Source organism: Haliaeetus leucocephalus, unplaced genomic scaffold, assembly GCF_000737465.1.
Source record: "Haliaeetus leucocephalus isolate CR32 unplaced genomic scaffold, Haliaeetus_leucocephalus-4.0 Scaffold339, whole genome shotgun sequence".
Taxonomy (NCBI): Eukaryota; Metazoa; Chordata; class Aves; order Accipitriformes; family Accipitridae; genus Haliaeetus; species Haliaeetus leucocephalus.
Genome location: NW_010972775.1, coordinates 17652444 through 17671302, shown reverse-complemented (window position 1 = coordinate 17671302; position 18859 = coordinate 17652444). Strand labels below are relative to the sequence as shown.

The 18859-nt window shown below is 40.8% G+C and overlaps 1 protein-coding gene across 2 annotated transcripts in view; it reads right to left on the bottom strand.

Moving 5' to 3' along the window:
- Positions 1-6436: 6436 nt before the first annotated feature.
- MCTP2 (multiple C2 domains, transmembrane 2) overlaps positions 6437-18859 on the bottom strand; it is a 102747-nt gene continuing 90324 nt past the window's right edge. For both annotated transcript variants that reach the window (XM_010572015.1, XM_010572016.1), the window contains 4 exons: positions 13726-13835; positions 11241-11350; positions 8807-8904; positions 6437-6515 (listed from right to left, as the gene is read on the bottom strand). In XM_010572015.1, the coding sequence (XP_010570317.1) occupies positions 6447-6515; positions 8807-8904; positions 11241-11350; positions 13726-13835 (387 nt within the window). In that variant the 3' untranslated portion in view covers positions 6437-6446. The remainder of the gene's footprint in view (positions 6516-8806; positions 8905-11240; positions 11351-13725; positions 13836-18859) is intronic.

The following is an 18859-nucleotide window of genomic DNA, read 5'->3' as shown; positions in this document are numbered from 1 at the left end:
ACAGTAGAGTTAAAAACAAGCCCATCGAAAATGGATAAACAATTAAAAATGTATTGAAAGAAGAAAGAAAAAGAGAAATCATTCCTAATTAATTCTAGTGCCCTGTACAACCCCAGACTATTTGTAATCCTACAGGGAACATCTTTATTGATCCAGGGGACGCTGCAGCAGACTTCTGATGCTTATCTCAGCATAAAAATAGGCTCTTGTGATGAGCAGTGATTTAATTACATGACAATCACTGCTAACAATGCATGGCGAATACCAAAAATATGCAGAGCAAGAGTGGCAGTGATAAATGCAAGGGAATGGCATTGACTTTCAGTAAAGTCGTCTATTGCCAGAGATGGAGGGAGACTTCACCCCCTCCCCACCCCTTCTTCTAAGGTTGCAGGTGCTGTGTGGTTCCAGATACTCACTCTGTGGAGTGAGCTGACCACACGCAGACAGAAGGTGGAGGGAGAAATCAGACAGCCATGATCAAAGCAAAATTTAGCACACAAGTCAATGAAACGAACAGTCTTTTTTTGTCTGTAGGAACATATGCTCTTTCCACTGTGCATCTCCACTTGAAAAGGAAGACAAGATATTTTTTCTACTTTGGGAGGCAGCAGTACTGAGCAAGTGAATAATATGTGGTTTTGCTATGCACAGACTCAGGCCCTTAGAAGCAGTTGCCCTACATGATAGTGAGAGATCAAAGATCAGTCAAATGCCATCTTTCACATACAGTAGCTAGAATAGAAGTAGCAACGTTTGCTCAAGAAATAAAAGTAATGCATTTTGGTTTGCTTCTCTTTCAGGTGATTTCCTTAAAAAAAAAAAAAAAAGTACCCACAGTAGGAATAAAGGGTAGTCTCACCAAGACAAACCCCTTTTTAATCACTTACCCCTATTGAGCGTGCAACTGAAGTATCTGCCAGCATGTTTGAAGTCACTGTAACAATACTGGTGAGCAGACTTTTCACTTCCCTGAAGGATTTTGGATCCAACACCATTTTATCCCCACATCCCTTTGGGACTGAAGGAGAATCCAGGCTGACCATGCATTTGGAAGTGTAAGGCCCAAGTCTTTAGGTTTTATCATCTCCAGTTGATAGATGACATTTAATAGTCTTCCCATCGTAAAAGTAACTTACCACAAATGCAGAGATCAAGGGCAGAAAGATTTTTCATTCTTCTGCTAGAAATTTGATTACAACAAATCAGGTGTAGAAAAGGAATCCCTAGCTAAGCAGTCCCTAGGTTCCCTGGGGAAGCAGTCCCTAGCACAGGGTCCCTACTTATACCCATCCATCTACCCCTCAAATCACCAAAGCCCAGTGCCTTATCCTTCCTTCATGGACTGAAGGCCACTCTAAATGTGCTAGATGAGCACATGGAGCCATTCTAGCAGCCAATGATCACTGGCATGAAGCACAATATGTTGCCCATCTAAATCGGACCATGGCTGGCCCTGGAAGACCCAGAACCAGATGTATGTGCCCCATCTATGAGCCTGTCCTACCTTCCTTCTGCAAGGAAGTCCTCAAGAGGTTAGATGGCTGGTTGCACTAGGACATCAGCGCAAATGAAGTTTACACCAGCATGTCTTCCAGCTCTTACTTTCTTTCCCTGTAAGAGGCATATCATCTTGTTCAGCCAAGAGGGAAATTGCAGGTGTTCAATCCAACACGCAGGAACCGATTGGCAATGTTCCTTCACGTAAAATTTAACAAGAATCACCAGCCCTCAGGTTAAAGCCACACTGAGAACTTGAACTCATGCCCGCCCAGGTGCTGCTGCTGTTGCAAACACCGAGACCTGAATGCCACCTCCTGCTTCCCCATGCTCAGTTTCATGATTCATGTCAGAAAAGCAGGTCTTTTATTCAAAACAAAATGACCTTCTAAATTCTTTTGAAATGCTGCACTGTTTTAAGTCAAAGCATCACACAGAAAAGTAGATTGAAAATGCTGTAATCTCAAGAGGCTGTTTTTTCACTTGAACATTATTTCTAAATGCTTGTATTTACATTAATCATAAAAATAACTTTTGCTCACATATTCCTTGAACAATATAATTAGAGTTGCTGCTGAGGGTCTTCCCCTCTGATAAACTGTCAAGCAGATACTTTGTCCCAAAATGATGGAATTTCACCTGGCTTAACTTACCCCAATTTGAGAACGATTAAAACACTCCATCTGCAATACAGCAGATTAACAATCATTTGTAGTATCTCAGCTTCCTTCCGAGTCGCTAACTTTAAAGATGCTAAAGAGCAGATATTCTTATCATGTCTCTGTGTGATTTGAGGGGGTAGATGCACCAGGGCCCTGACACATGTAGCTTTACAGATAAAATACACGTACAATATTAAGTCAGAACAGGATTCACTTCTAACACATGCCAGTCTCTAAAGTCAAAGCTAACGTTTCCCAAACAGTCTATCGGCTTAGTTTAAAGGATGGAGAATCTAAAGGTTAAGGTTTGATTAGAATGTATTTTGTCGATTTCTTCTTAACACATCAGAGCAGACAAATTCCTTCCTGGTGTGAACCTACACGTCTGATGGGAAAATAACTCCAGTTCTACTTGTGGTAATGCCTGCAGGATCAGGCCCTCCAAATTAAAAAAATAAAATAAAATGTAGCCCCATGTAGAGTACAGGAAATTAAACGGCAAGTCTCTGTTTTCTAGTGGGACAGCCCAATTCAGGGAGTTGCTAGTACTCTTACCCCAGACAGTGAATTAGCAGCAGCCCGTCTAATTTCTAGGGCACAAGCCCTTTCCCTTTCCCACGCAAAGGGGTGCAGGGTGGCTGGTCCAGTGGGCAGTGCTCCGTGGTGGGAGCCCCAGGTCAGCAGGGCAGAGCCTGAGCTCTCCACTGCTCCGTGGGTGGCTGGGGAGAGGGCTGAGGGGGAAGCCGAGGGAGGAAGGGCTGCAGCTGAAGGTTAAAATCAGAGCTTTGCAAGCAGAAAAAAAGACAAAGTGCGTGACATTTCCACCAACTTTGCTTTATTCGGTTGTTTGCTTGCTTGCTTGCTTTCCATAAGGTGCGTTCAGTGACTGAGTTTTACTGACAGTGATCCATAGGGGAGCTGAATCCTCAGTCCTATTCATGATTATTCAAGAAACCAACCTTTAGCAGCAGCTCATGTTTGGGCAAACATGAGTACATACTGCATTTGCACATATATGTCAAATCCAGTTATTTTCACACTGTACAGTTAGTGGACATGTTTAGTCATATTCCAATATCGCCATGATTTTGTAAGCCAAAAGACCCATAGTTAGATTTAAATTTCTGAAGGCCTTCTGGTCTTAGAAACTTTAGACTGCAAATGTACATATTGTTGCACTGAAATGACTACCTTAAATTAAAAATTTAAGTTTATAATTTCCATGCTATACATTGAACAGATCAACAATGTAAAAACTGATAATTTGCATGGGCGAATGGACACACAGAGATATGTATCAACTAATATCTTGCTTTAAGAATCAAATGAAAAATCTGAATAAAGATTTTGATTACTGGAGTATGCCGTAAATGCACATAACCCTCCTTTCCTTTAGGTAAGGCCTAGCAAATCCCACTAAATAGTTGTAAGCAGATGGGGTAAAGCTTCACCTCATCTCCTGCAGCACAGTCTCCATTTCAAGCAACCTCCGGCATGGGTTGTTACACTGCACCATCAAGTGATGTACTTGCTTACCTAGTCAGATACTAAATATTATTGCACAGTAAACATTTTGCAAAGAGTGGGAAACATATCTCCTAATCCAGATAAATTAGAAAGCATCAGCTTAACCTCAAATGTTTATTGCATTTCCAACAGCATTTATCAAAACAAGCAGCTCATTACAACATATATAGGTACTGGACCATCCAAACCCCTTCATTTGGTATGTTTCCAGCATAACAATCTAATGCAAATTATTCTGTAACACAACATATCTACACCAAAAAAAAAAAAAAAAAAAAAAGACATCACCCTGTCTCCTGAACACCTTAACAGAAATCAGTTCCACATGGAAAAATCTATAGGGGGAAAAAAAAAAAGCTATTAAAGTATCAGTCCCAACTTCTGAATAAACAAACAATTTTTCTTGGAGTTGAATGTTTTCACTCAAATCAATGATCAGATCTCACATGCCTGCTTAAATATGCCTGACTTTGGTCCTTGCAAAATGACAAGACTACAGTATGATAAACCAGATGATAGTTTAAAGCGAGACAATGAGGCATTGTTTACACAGAAGATTGAGAAACTGGTTTAACAAAAGGGGTCCGTGGACATCTATTGTATGTACAAGAAGGAGATTTACTGGAGATTTTGTAATTTCTACAAGGCTCTTTCCAACCAGCTTCATTAACCTGAAGTAAATCAAATCATGCAGAGATCTGGCTCAGCCAGAGAGACATGCCGGGAAAGATACAAAATGAAGAAGAACAGACGCAAGATGATAAGCTTTAGAATCTTTGGCATTTTTCATAAACATTTTCAAGGTTTTTAAATCTGTATATTCACCCATTTTCCCACACACACTCGCCTATAAATACATTATACATGTACTTTTCTTTATACCCAACTCTGTATACGCATGGGCACACAAGCACACATGCACACAAAGAGGCATTTTTATGGCTTTTTAAACCAGGATAATCTTTTTTCTATCTTTCCATTTGCAGCTACACACAGCTTTGCATGAGCAAAATACATTCTTTATCCAATCAAGTCTATGAAAATGTGCCTCTCCTTATTCAAAGGCACAGTGGGGCTTGTTACTTTGAAAAATAAACTTCTTGAAAAATCACTGAATCTAGCTAATAATCCAGTGGAATATACTCTGGTGTTAGTTTTCCTCCTTCAAATTCATGCAACTGGCCCACAAGTTTGCATTACTGAACCACATGGCGTGACTCCATTTGGATTGCTGATCCATAAGCAAGGTTTTACCCAGTTTACCTTTAATTGGATGACTTCCAAAGTCATCTTTTGTTAAAAAGAAACCCATCTCTTGGGATTCTCTATTTCTCTGTACTGTGAACTACCCCAGGGGATGTGGTAGCCCCTGCCTGGGAATCACAAGAAGCGACTCCAGCTCTTGTGCTACCAATGATGTCTTGTGGTGGCAAGTCACTCCCCACAACATCCTACAGCACCTAAAGGACCGAGGGCTACACTCTTCTCAAAATTAAGTAGGATTTACATATGATTCTGTGTTTCAGTTTCCCCAAACAACATGAATAATGCTGGTTATCTGAATTATATAAAGCAAAAGCACAATAGCTAAAAGATTGGTAAGCAAGCAAGAAATCACATTCTCCTCAGAATAGAAAATGGGGTCCATTCTTCTGTCTCTTCATTGCTCAGTTTCCATATGACTTCACTTTCTGATCCTCTCCTTGTGAGCCACTAGGAAAGACTCCAACAAGACATCAGGGGTGGACCAAAGTCTGCACACTATTGCACAACCACATCTTTGGGCACTGTGCTCTCTCTCTGCACAAGCACTTGTTTCTTTAAGGCTATAAAGTGTTTTTTCTCTTAGATCTGTAGTGTTGACCCCTCTGGATTTAGACAGGAAAAAAACAGCTACGCTGAAAATATCTGATGAGATGGAATTATAAAAGGCAAGTCAACAGAGTCTTTTCAGGTCAGTGAGTTAGACTTTTCTACGGTCTCTTAATCCTTTCACAGCAGAAGGTTCTCATGCATCCATTGCCAGCAATGGATCTCCAATGATTCCAGTATCCAAAGAGTTAACCACAGGGTGGGCTTTAAAAAAAGAAGGAAAAAAAAAAAAAAGGAAAAAGAAAAACCCACAAGTGCTGGATGAAATATTGAGATACTGTTGGAGCTCCCAGCTCTTTCTGCTAATTATGATAAAAAACTTTTTAAAACGTACACTGCTTGAACAGAAGATGGGTATCAAAGACTCGTTAATTCAGAGCTTAAACCTTTCTAGGCACAGTGATTTAACTCAGAAAAGAATAGCTTTCATATCTTAATGTAAATCTGTTGGATATGTTAAAAACTGGTTCAGAGCACCTCCTCACATCAGCTCAGCTGATCTGCTACACTAAGCGGAATTATCTCTTCCTACATAAAACAGGGAGTGCTGCCACATCCAGCCTTGCCTCTACAATCGAAGGGGGGGGAAAAAAAAAAAAAGAAGAAAAAAATAGATGCAGTTGCATCATCCTCTCCCATTCTCTTCCCACCCCACACACTAGTTCATACGTTCCACCTTGCTCTTTTTTGGGCTACGATTCCATGCCAAAAAGACAACCCGAGATAGGTGTTTATCAAAAACCAGGTCTTAAAAAAAAAAAAGAAAAAAGTCTGTGGCAGTGATTATAGTGTTGTTCCGAAGCAAGAAGAAGGGGAGGAGGGAAGTACATGTGCTCTTATAGCGGGTATGGAGGGAGATGCTGCATTCCGAAATCACGCTGCATCCTAAAGTGCACTCCGCTTCTTCCTAATGGGACTAGAGCTGCTGTATGGTTTCAATTCAGCACGCTGCACCTGTAAAAACAAATAGACATGACGTTTGCAGTTAGGTAACTCTAGCTCACTACAGTGTGTGTTAACGGCTCCCTGAGGACAAACCAAGGGAAACTAAGGAAGGTTCAAAAGTAATGAATCATTTTCTAAACACAGGAACATGGGGGATTAATTGCAGGAAGGATTTGAGAAGTCATGCATCATTTCTTGAAACGAAAATATTAAAAGCAGATTTTTTCTAATGAGATACATGGGGTTCTACCTGATTTCAACAGTGTAGGCTAGATCTTTTGGGTCTGTTTTGGTTTGGGAGTTGTTTTTCTTATCTTTCTGGCATTAACCTATAAGTTTAATAAACTTCTCTCAGGAGTTTCAATTCAAGTGGATCCCAATACGCAGTAAGATGACAGTTGTCAAAACCATACACAGACCTTGGGAGGCTGACATATTTAATCATTTCAAAAAAGGAAAATATTTTCCCAAATAGAACCTGGACAAAGCTGCCTCCACCTTTCAAAGCAATTTCATATACAATATAATGGTTAAAACATGTGTGATAAACTGACAAGGATGGTGTAATCTCCAAATTGTCTGTTGTGCTACAGAAAAGTATTCCCACTGAAATCATGGGGAAACTTCTGCTGAACGTGCCATCTTCTTCACTCCTCCACTGTCTTTTGTCCAACACGTGTGGGTTGTAAATGGCTAATATACAGACAGAGGTAATTTCTAACTCATTGCAGTAACATAGTGAAATGATGATGCATTGGTAGCATGTAAAATGAAGCAGACAGAGGGGCTTTGGAGCTGCCATGGATGACTTTTCACTAGAGCGTGTGGCTGTCACATAGCTCCCTATTTTTAGCACTAGTGGAAAACCCTGAGAAGGTTTCTCCCATCCTAGGAATTTTTATCATTCCTCCCATAGAAAATGGTTATCATTTTCCTTGGAGAGCTCAAAGGATCCCAAAATGATAGAAGCCACTCAAGGAAATGTTATAAATGTAAATGTTAAATAAAGCATAAAAAGAAAAGCAGCTTATCTTTTAACATAAACACTAAAAGGGCATATGCAAACCATCACTGCAAATCCAGTGTGCTCTACAAAAGCAATGACAAAAAATAAAAATACACTAAAGCTTAATGTCTCTATGATCATTTCTGTTTAGCTTTTTTCCTCCCACCAGTCTATGGCGAGATTTCTCTCAAGTTATTAGTGCTGCCACCAACCAATCTGGTGGCCTCTTCAGATAAATGTCACCAGAAGCCTTTTTCAACCTTCTTTCTACCAGATGCCTCAACACTGCATGTGGGCAATTATTTTTCTGTCTCCAACAGAGTAAAATCACTATAGGAGAGATTGTGATCCTCTTATTCACAGTGAGCAGCACCTCACTGTGAAAGGACCATGATTCACAGAGGAAGGTACAATGTCAGTGGGATCCAGGGCATCAGGATCAGGACATGAAGACGCAGATTCCAGTTGATTAAAACAAAAGAAAGAATCCTTTATATTGTGTGGCTTCTTTACCCAGCAAGACTATATTCCTTCCTCCAAGAGAAATAAACAGATCTTGACATTCTAAAGGACTTATTGTTCAAATAATTTCCAGGAAGATAGGCAAGATTACTGAAGACAGTGGTGGTGTTTAACAGAAATAGGAGAAGAGACGAGACTTGACTGAAATTGAGGGAGAATAGATTCTGGTTAGATTAAAAGTTATAATTCCATAATGGTAGAAGATTGATCTGATCAACCGCAGAGTATTTTATACACATCTCAAGGCTTTCTTTAAAGAAAAACATGAGCAGATCATTGTCCAAGGGAGGCCCGGAGCTCAAGGTGGGTGGAGAGGAAGAATTTTGAGGGACAGCTGATGTGAAAAAAAACCACAGCAAGCACAAAGTCACAGAAATAATGCCTCCCTTCCCCCTTCATCTTGAGAAAAGAGAGAATACAGCAAATCCTTTTGGATGGTTACCTCTATCAAAGAGACTATTTTCCCCTCCCTCGGTACAAATACCGGAGCAGAAAGGTGACAGAAACCACAGTTCAGTAACCACGCTGGGCGATTTTCCAGATCATTTTTAAGTAGGTCTTTTCAGGATAATTTTTCTGCAATCATTTTATCCCTCTGACAAAGGATTTTGGCTCCCCTCTCTTCTAACACCTCCCCCCGCTTTGTGGATTTTCCCTGATTCCTTATCTCCATTATTCAAAAGTGCACTGGCATCATATTCCCCAAGCAGAGCACCCGGGTGCTCTCAGTGCCGCTTGTTGCCTCAGTTGGCAGTGGTCATTCATTACCTACCTTTTGAACATCAGATGGTACCCTGGAGAGGAAATCTAGTATCTCATTATTGTCAATGGCGTAGGGATTTCTAAGCTTCTTCGTAAATTTATTTATGCCTAGGAAAAAAAAAAGAAATGCAAACAAAATAATACAACCCTTTTCTATTCCCTCCCTAAATTGTTCAGGCAAGGTGAAAAAGGAAAGAGGAATTCACAAGTAAAAATTAGTGTGAAAACAGTGCCTGGGACTTAAAGCCACGCGCACGTTCCCTGTCATGTGGAATCATTCACAAGTGCCTCCTGGAGGAAGTAGAGGGCATTATTTATAAAAGTATTTCTCTACTTCAGGGATCATCTGTTGTCAACAACATGGCAAAAAGAGATTGCAGCATGCATTCATTTTGGGGGATATTGTGGGGAGAATACACAAATTTGCAGCCGAGACTGCTGTTAAATCTGCTATCCTACATGACCAAAGACATTCCCTCTCATCTTGCCCAGGGAACTGGAAGGCTCAGAAAATAATTGGGCAGGATAAAGGCTTTTTTCCTTCTATTTCTCCTGAAAATGAAAGCTTCCTTTCCCCATCATGTCTCATAGCTTATCCTTCTTTGCAGAACCAGATTTGACAAGTTGGCCGTATTATGATGCTGTGGGAAACGGTAAAAACTTATCACAAGGTTTACTTTGTTTTGATCTTAGGATGAATAATTTGGCTTGTTAACTGCAGCAACAGCACTCCCCGTCTCCGTGGACTTAGTTGTACTTCAGCTGTCAGAGGTGGTCCCTAGTCTGGACAGAAGATCCATGGGAACGCAATGTTCATATTATTGTGGAGTTCATGAGGTCTTCTCTTCTCCTCCCTTTGAGGAAAGTGAGTGATGAGCAGCCCTCAGCCAGCACCATCTCTATTGCATGGACCGGGATGAGAAAGCGAGAGACCTGAGCACCCTTCCCAGCCCTCCCCTTGTGCCATTGCAGCCACTTAACACCCTGTTGCCACCACTTTCCCACTGAGAAACAGCAACTAGTAGTGTGGCTATGTAAAGGGGTAGTAGAAGAGCAAAGGCTCATTAGGTGAAGAAAATCAGCTAACCCATTTTAAAGAACAGCAAAAAAATTCAAATGTTGGTTGCCTCTAAGGATCATAATACAGCACTCGATTTCATCATGCCCCTGTCCAAAATCTCACAGTAGTTTCCCTGAAAGCGATTTCAAATGTGATGGCTGCTCCAGCCTTCTCCTCTCTCTGAAATGTACCTGCTTCACATCTGAGATTCAGCTTTTAAGCCACATACTTGTAGCAAAATGCCAACACAGTTTTCTGTGTACCTGATTTTTAAAAAACAGAAAATACCATAAGGTCTTTTGAGGCCTTGCCACAGGGTAGTTGTTTAACATGTATCATATTTGAAGGCCCTGTCAGTCTAGATGATGTTGAACGGATGTATAGTTTTCATGTACTCACCATGTCTTCCATATAAGAACAGCAATATTTTGTTACTGAACTTTTTACTCCTAGCAATTTCTCTCCTTCCCTTTTGCCCTTTCTTTTGTTTGATTTAATCCTTTATTTCATTTATTTTTTTTTGCCCAAGAGTGGCTTTTTGTACTGCCACCTTCTCATTCCCTCCATTTTCTGCATGCAGGAGAGCCAAGACAGCAGCAGATGGCTCAGCCCTGGAAGGGTCATGGGGGGTCCCTACAGACCAGAGCCACACCGGGGCTGAGCCTCAGTGGTTTTGTGAGGATTACCTGCACTGTGTTCTCAGCCATTGTACCTCAAGGCCGAGATAAAAGCTATCACCCTAAATAAGATAGAAGGCCATTTTGAGATTAAGTCTTCAGCAGCTAGAATGCCATCTCCTTTTGTGAAAGACCATCTTACTCTTCTTCATAACACCACCAGGAAACTTCATTTTTAAAAGCTCCTCTTTTACTTCATGATGCACCTTGATATGAATACTTTCTGACCCGGGACACAGAGATGCTCAGTGCCTCCTGTTAGACCATGAGGTACTGGGCACACTGCTCCTCCTGATTGCAGGGGAGTTAAGGCCCAAAAGGCTCCTGGGGTCCAGGCCCCCGTGGTCCAGCTCTTCAAACACCTCTTGCCCACTCCTTATGACTTCCCAACCAGGGGGGGTCCAGAATCAGGAAGTTAATTACTCTCCTGCAGAATGATAATATTGAAAGTAGCTTATCTAGGCTAACGCTTTTCTTATGGTGCTGTTGGAAACTTATAAAGAACCCAAAGAAAAGCAGATCACTGGATCACCTGGCAGGGGGTGGAGGGGAAACGGTAATTTTAAAAAGTTCATAGCATATTTATTCACCTCTAAGGAACAGTACTTGATTGTCTGTGTAACAGGTAGTTTAAAGCTTATTTGATTTTATTCTGTAGATATATATTGTATTTATAGTATGCAAATGAGACACAGTGGAGTACTTACCCCAGATTAAAACAATGTACCGCAGTGGTATAAAATACAAAATGACTGTTGCTGCTGCCAGGACCAGGCAGGCCAAGACAGAGAGGAAAGGCACCGTCCAGTTGAATGTGCTGGAAAGAAAAACAATAATCTTTCTCATTGTTTCTGTTCTTGGACACAGCTTGTACTCTGCTACCCAATAATAATTTCATGACCTCTTTGCAGTGCTCGCTGCATTCAAATGCACTGTAAATTGCAGACCCTTTGGAAGGTGGATAAGCAGATTCCTGCATCAGAATGCTATAACGGATTAAGGGAGATATCTGAGAGGCAGGTATCACGATAAAGAAAAGAGAAGATGGTCTCTGGGGAACTCACTGAAGTTGTTAGGCATGTAGCAAGTTGGTTTTGTTTCTTCTTATAGGTGTCACACTTGTTACACATCTCTGCTCACCGGTCAGCTCTCCGTTATTCATGGGCAGATTATCTGATCTGGAGATGAGGCCATGCCGCAGGTGCAAGCCATCTGAGCTGGCTCCACTGGGCCACAGTGGGGATGACATGGGATGTGTGTCAGTGCGCAACTCAAATGTGGCAGGTAGCCAGACTCAACCCCACCAACAACTTGGAATGGATTAATTACAACTGATGCTAAACCTTAAAAGAGCAGTTAAAGTCATTTCTTTGTATACTATTAGGGATTAAGATTCTATATAATTCTCTCATTATTAATATATCTGCTTTTATTTCATTACATTTTCAACAATTCCTTACTACATTGTATATAGGAGGCTGTCTTGGGTAAGCTATAGTATGCTAGCAGCAGTCCAAGCTGCTGCCCACTACCAACCTTGCAAGAGGAGCACTCTCAAGAGGCTCAGTGACCACAGTCATTCAGACTTTTGCAGCACTGTAGCACAAAACAGGACTTTCTTTCACTCAGACCACTCATCTGTAAGCCCACGATGGACTTAAGGTGAGCAGCTATTGCTAACACACCTTTGAAGCTACTTTGTCCGCCTGTGCCCTTGTAAGATGCATCTCTACAGCATGCACCAAACATTGAGATACATGGCCTACAGGAACGCCAATTAGTTCATAGGTGGATTTATGGATCTGGGCATCTCCGTTTCATACAATCTGCCTGCTACCTTCACATCGTGATGACGGGGAGTAGGAAGAAGAGAATCAATGCGGACCACTTATCAGGCTATAAAATAAGATGAACTTCCCTTGACAGATAAAATTAATAGGATGCTAAAAGAATTACTTTTAAGCTTCAATAAATGTATTAAATATTAAGTAAGGATAGGTGGGAGAGGACCCATCATTATCAATCAACGTAGCTTAAGTAAAAAAAATAGCAAAACAGCTCAATTCAATTAAACTATTAAAACTCCCTATGATTGTATAACTAGAGTGACAGACGGAAACTGTAGCACAATTCAGTCTGTCACTTACAGAAAAACTTTGGTGGCAATTTTTTAATGGTACATCACTGTTGAGTTACAATGGAATTCTTCTGAAATTACATCGGGCATCCACATTAATACTCAAAGTGTTCTTTAAGACCATTGTTACCAAAATGAATACAAGAATTAATAGTGTTTGAGCGCTCTGAGTCTTCCTGCCATGCAGCTGGGCAGAACAGTGCCCTGTTCATAGACTGGAATACATCTTTGGGCCACTTCCACCCCAGCTGGGGTGTCCGGCGTGGAACCACAGCACATGCGTTTGCTGTATTTTTAGCTTGAACCCAGCTCCTCAGTAGAGTGGTTTGATCACAAACCATCACTTTGTGTTCAAAACAGAAAACAATGTGGGTCAATTAAGCTCCAATACAGATTGGGTTATAAAAGTTTGTTGTGTTTGTGTGGGGAATTTTTTTTTAGGCTCTTCACCTCTCTCTTTTGTAAGGTCAGGAATACCCTATCTGCCTCCCCTTTGCAAACAGACCCGGAACCCCCCCTCCGGGCTTCCTCATAGCACCAGCAGGAAGCAGACAGCTCAAAATGGTAAAGAGAGAAGAACATCAATGCGTTGGGCAGGGAAATAAGTGATTGGTAACCCCTGTAACCAGGCCAGGGCAGGGAGGGCATGGGAAAGGCGACACCAACCATCAACTCCTACCTACTTTCTGTGAAGGAAATTAAAGGAAATACCTGATACTTCTGTGCCCACATCTTCAAGCAGTATTTTCCCTTGTGTGGCATCATGACTCCCTACCCCATCACAGACAGTCAAGACCAGAAATCTGGGCAAGTGGGTGAATGTGAGAGCTACATCAGCAGAGCACATGGCTTCTCCCCTTCTCTATACTTTGGAAAGATTTGTGGAGTAAAGGACTCCATGAGAAGAAGGAACAGTGGTAGGACTGGCTACGGTCTCCTGCTGCACCTTGCAGTCATTTTTCACATTTCACAGAAGAAATTCTCTCCACCTTAATCCTCCTCCTGGCTCTGCTTCACTGCAAATCATGGCTAAGCAAGAAAAAATTATCACTTACTTTTTAATCCTCTCTCCAAATGATGCTATTTCTTCTAGGATGCTTTGAACAGCTATGATGATCTCTTGGACCATGTGGATTCTATCAATTAAACCCTTTTTCTCAGATTCCTAACAGAAAAAAAGGAAAACCAAAACTTTTTATACATTCAGTATTTGTTAACATGTTCATGTGAAGCAAGTAAGATTCCCACTACTGCTGATGCATCCATAAACTCAGGTATTATCAATGAAGGAAGGAAAGAACACACCCCCTGGGTTTACCACATACAATTAACATGAAGGCATATAGTTCCCTATATTTTCTTACTTTTCCTCAGCACATGGGCAGAGGTTTCTACATCTTCTAACACAAATCGACTCCAGGATCTCAAACCAGGCTTTCACTGAAGAACCCAGCTGCATGCCAAACCAGAAGAAACGCTGAGCACCCCTGAGTCCAGCTGACCTGCAGGAGAGTGCTGGGTGCTCAGTGCTTCTCAAGAACAAGAATATTCTTGTACAGAACTTCTGAATGTCACTTTTCTGAGCTTTGTAAGCTCCAAACAGCCATGCTGTTTTCTGTATATAAATTAGCAGCAAGATAGTGAATGCAACATTTTTTTGAACATCTTGTATACAGAGACCTATTCTTTTACTGGGGGAAAAAAAAAAAAGAATCAAAGGAAAAAATGTCATTTTCCTTTTACAGCAGCCATCTCACAACTTCATTTCTTACTGCTTATTTTAGGCAACAACATTACAGGACATTACTACACATGTGCAGAAATAAAAAGGAAGCACAGAATGAATTAAAAATCAAAATGACTTAAATCAGCCTTGGAAATCAGTATACAATTATCAGCATTCAGCATTTCTTTGCCAGCAATCTAACACACATACAGGCATGCAAATTGGCGTGGTTGTAGATATTCTAGCAAGAAATCAGCAAAACATTCACTTATTACAAAATGCAGAGCCCTGGACACTGATTTTACATCACATTTAGACTCTCCAAAATCAGCCCAATTTAGAAAAAAGACATTTTAAGTTGTGTTTTAACCAGCCAGTGCCCAGAGAGGGGAAATGCTGGTAAAATGCACATTGCATCCATGTTCTCTGTGGTCCTCAGCCGCCGGGGCAGGGAAGAGGGTGGGTGGAAGTAAGCAAGGGCCAGAGACACTTGGATCAACACTGCTGCAATTCTGCTTCTGTGCTGTGAACCCACATTATTCTTCCATGCAGGAGAGAGGGTCAGAGGCTACTTAAAGTTGCACTGGGCCAGAGAGGTGAAGGCTCATTGCTACAGCCTTTTGGCATTACTGTGCTGTGAGAGGGTTTGCATGCATCTAAGACAGGGCACTGCACTACATCGTTGTGTGCTGGAATAACATATGAACCATCCTTGGATGCTGAGATGCAGACATGACAGTACAGACCTTGTAACCCTCTGTATTACTTACTGCCCATTTCTCTTCACAGTAATTTTTGAGTTTAAAAAGCCAGCCAAAACCACCATGGAGTTATCAAGCTCCAGTCATTTGAATATTTGCCTTTAGGTTGCAAGTGAGTGCACAATGAATAGAAGCAGCATTTTAAATAATCACACATTTGGGTGTGAAAATGAGTATTTTTACATTAATAAAACAACCAACAAAAATGAAACCCTTGGGGTGTGAAATAACCCCAGAACAAAATAAATAAATAAATAGTCAGTTTATGTGAAAATAGCACCAAAAAGTCATTTTCACACAACTCCAGTTATAACCTTGTTAGGCTCGAATGTAAATGACACATTAAGATTATATTTAACTATTCACTCACTAGAATGGTGCAATGGTCCCTTAGCCATAGTTGGCTTTTTTGCACCAAACTTGGAAGTAGATAGCTGGGGAGCAGTTCATAGAGAACCAGCCAGTGGGAATTTCATTCCATCCAAATTCAGACAGAGGGGTCAAGAAACCACTTTAGATAAAGTGATATTCCAGGGCAAGCCTACTCTTGCTACCCAGACCTGCAAGGAAAATCATCTGTCAGCTCTATCTACATCATGCTGACTTCATTTACACGTCTTCGATTGAGCTTAGAAATGTGGTTGTAATGCAGTTTATCCAATACAACATAACTTCTGCTGCAGCCACCAACCAGACTAAGAAAATAAAACAGAAACTACCAGTTCCTAGGATATAATGACAATTGCATGCATGTTATCTAGCATGCATGCTAAAATCACCCCTAGACAATGGTGTTTTCAACTTATAATACAAAATATGCTCAACCAAGGAAAAGGCAGAGACAGACTGGGATTAGAAAGCCTTGTAAAGGAAATCAGTTATTAGAGAGTAAAATAGGCTAGCAACTGCTCTTGCAGTATGCACTGCAATATGTGTGCAGAATCATTTGAAAATCCTGGAAATTTGTCAACGCCTTTTCTTTGTTATTAGTGTTTTGTTCTGGAAACCTGCAGTCTAAACACATCTACAGGATGATTACGTCACTGGTTAAGCAAGAAAGAAGCAGACAAATGAAGGACAACAAACAGGATTTTCCAAATTATTTAGGTTTTGGAGTGCTGTTTATGCTTTCTGAAGTCAGTACCTCACAAAACACTGTCAGAAGCAGTAAGAGAGTTATTAGTCCATCAAGATGACAGTCACTGGTCCGTATTTATTAGTAAATGGGCAACTGTCATACAGAAAGCTATATTTGAATGTTGCCATATTTGTGGAAGATGTAAAAAATAGTCTTAAATACATCTTCCACTAAACACACTTTCCCATCTGTGCAAGGTCCCACCACACAGGTAATTTTTCTCCATACTCCTCAGGTATCATACCTTTCTGATTTCTTTTAGACTCAATATATTATGCTGCTTGAAAACAGGATTTAGATACCCATGGTTCAAAAATCACAGCTCAGAAGCTTTGGCTTGAATTAAAAATAAAACATCCTGCCTGTTTCTGGCATTTTTCTCCTAAAACCGGTCATGAAACTTCCATTCCTTCAAGCCTTTTTCTTCTTTATTTCTTAGCTGATTACAGCACTGTGGGTGGACCAAAACTAGTCTTCAGCCTCTGGGAAAGAATTAACTCCCTCAAAATGAGTTTACAACTGAGAATTAATTATATAATCAGTGTGTTACTACAAATCTTCCTTGCATATCCTGATTTAAGAAACCTTCATTTCTACATTAATTGCCTGAACAAAAAACACAGAAGGGGTCTTACAAAAGATTAAGCATGTCAGGGGAAGGAAAAAAAAAAACAAAACCCAACATCCAGCAAATTCAGAAATTAAGTCTTTTGCATCCAGCTTACATACTTCAGCTTAAATTTGTAAAGGAAGACACCAAATCTCTGCTGTACTGAATGAAAGGTGCTTCTGGATTTTTCTATTTCTGAAATACGTACAAGTTAATAAACAGGATATGTAAATGCATTCAAAGGGTTACTATAGCTCTGTGATCTTCCTTCCTTTCCCTACAATGTTATGCTGCTCCCAGACATTCAAGGACAGTTGCAAAAGAAACTGTCATGCAACCACAAAACTGAGGTACTTCCAATGCCAAAGACTTTAAAAGTGTGTGAAATATGGGGCAGGCCAGGAGAGGACGTTTCCAGCATTAACATGGCGATTCACGATGAGTGAGCGACAATTGTCAGAGCTGGGCTTGCAAGGGAAAATCATACGAGCTATGGAGGAAGAGACTGAAGGCAAAAAATTATCAACTGTCTGCTCTGCAACAAAGACAAAATAACGCTAGTTTCTGCTTGTGCTCTAGCAAAGCATCCGCTACTGAATTGAAAACTTGGATGGTGGAGATTTAACTTCCTGTGAACATTTGTTTCAAAGATTAATAGCTTTCATCTTTACAAAAAGGTGTTCCCTATTTTTTAAATCTATCCTTCAGATATTTTTCTTCTGGATACATCCAAACCAGTAAGCAACACTCCAATGTTGTCCACTAAGCGTATTTCTGATGCATACTGCAAATATCTTATGCACACAACTAAAAACTTAGGCTTGAAGCCACAAGCAAGTTCTAAATACTTGCTCACTTGGATTTCGTATAAAACACTCGCACAAAAAGGAATCTTGAATGCGACTTTCAAACAAGTGGTATTCATCAGCAGATTTTTGGCATGCCAAGAGAAACTCAATATATTAACTTGAGGAACACTTGGGGGCAAGGATGAGGAAAAGGGGAGGAGAAAAAAATAAATAGGGATTAATGCAAAAGGAGGAAGAAAACAGGATACAGACAACTAAGTCAGGAATGAAAATCTTGAATATCTTCAGGAATTCAAAGAGTTAGTCTGCCTAGCCCTGGGCTGGCCTAACTTTTTAAGATTAGTTTTTTTACAGTAGCTATCTCATTATGCCACTGCTGCTACCAGCACATTACGGTAACGTTTTACCAGGATTTATCCCATGTACCGGATATGAATTCCACAGTGTATTAGCAACAAACAAGATTGATGGAAAGAAGAAAGAAAGGAAAAAAGCTCAGGCATGCGTGCCTTTTTGCTCTACTATTATTCTGGTTGTTTTTTTTTTTTTACAAAAAACCCCATGCTGTAGTTATTTAGAGAAAAGCAAACTCAGCCAAAGTGGGATTTAACTTGCAGCTTGCTCTGCGCTAGGCTACAAAACTCTGACCTTACCGGTGTCCAGCAAAACCTGTGCCAAACAATATCTTAAGGCCAAAATACTTGTAGATGAAGAACTTCTGAAATCAAAAAAGATTTTATTGGGTATAAACAGCAGACCACTGGCCTCTATTGTCTGCAGGGAACACTTCACTAACAGCTTCAGTCTAGCAGCAGAATGAAGCTCTTGTGGGAGGTGGTAGCCATGGAGTGACAGACAGTCTCTTGGTAGCTAAAATGAATTCCAGGCAGAGCTTTGAAAATAGTCACCACAGCAACCTTGAACTGGATCCTGCCTTCAGTGGGAGCCAAAGGCGGCTGAAACGAACCCAGCAATCTGCCTTGCTGAGTCACCGTCTTGCCCTGTGCTGCAATGTCTGCTGCGTGTCAAGGAGGGCTTCTCGGCACTTCCAGGAGGACGGGTACCCAGAGAGGATGGCTGCCAAACTCTGAGCAATTGCCTCGTGCAGTCCTGAAACTGTGCATCACAGGATTTTTTGTTTATTA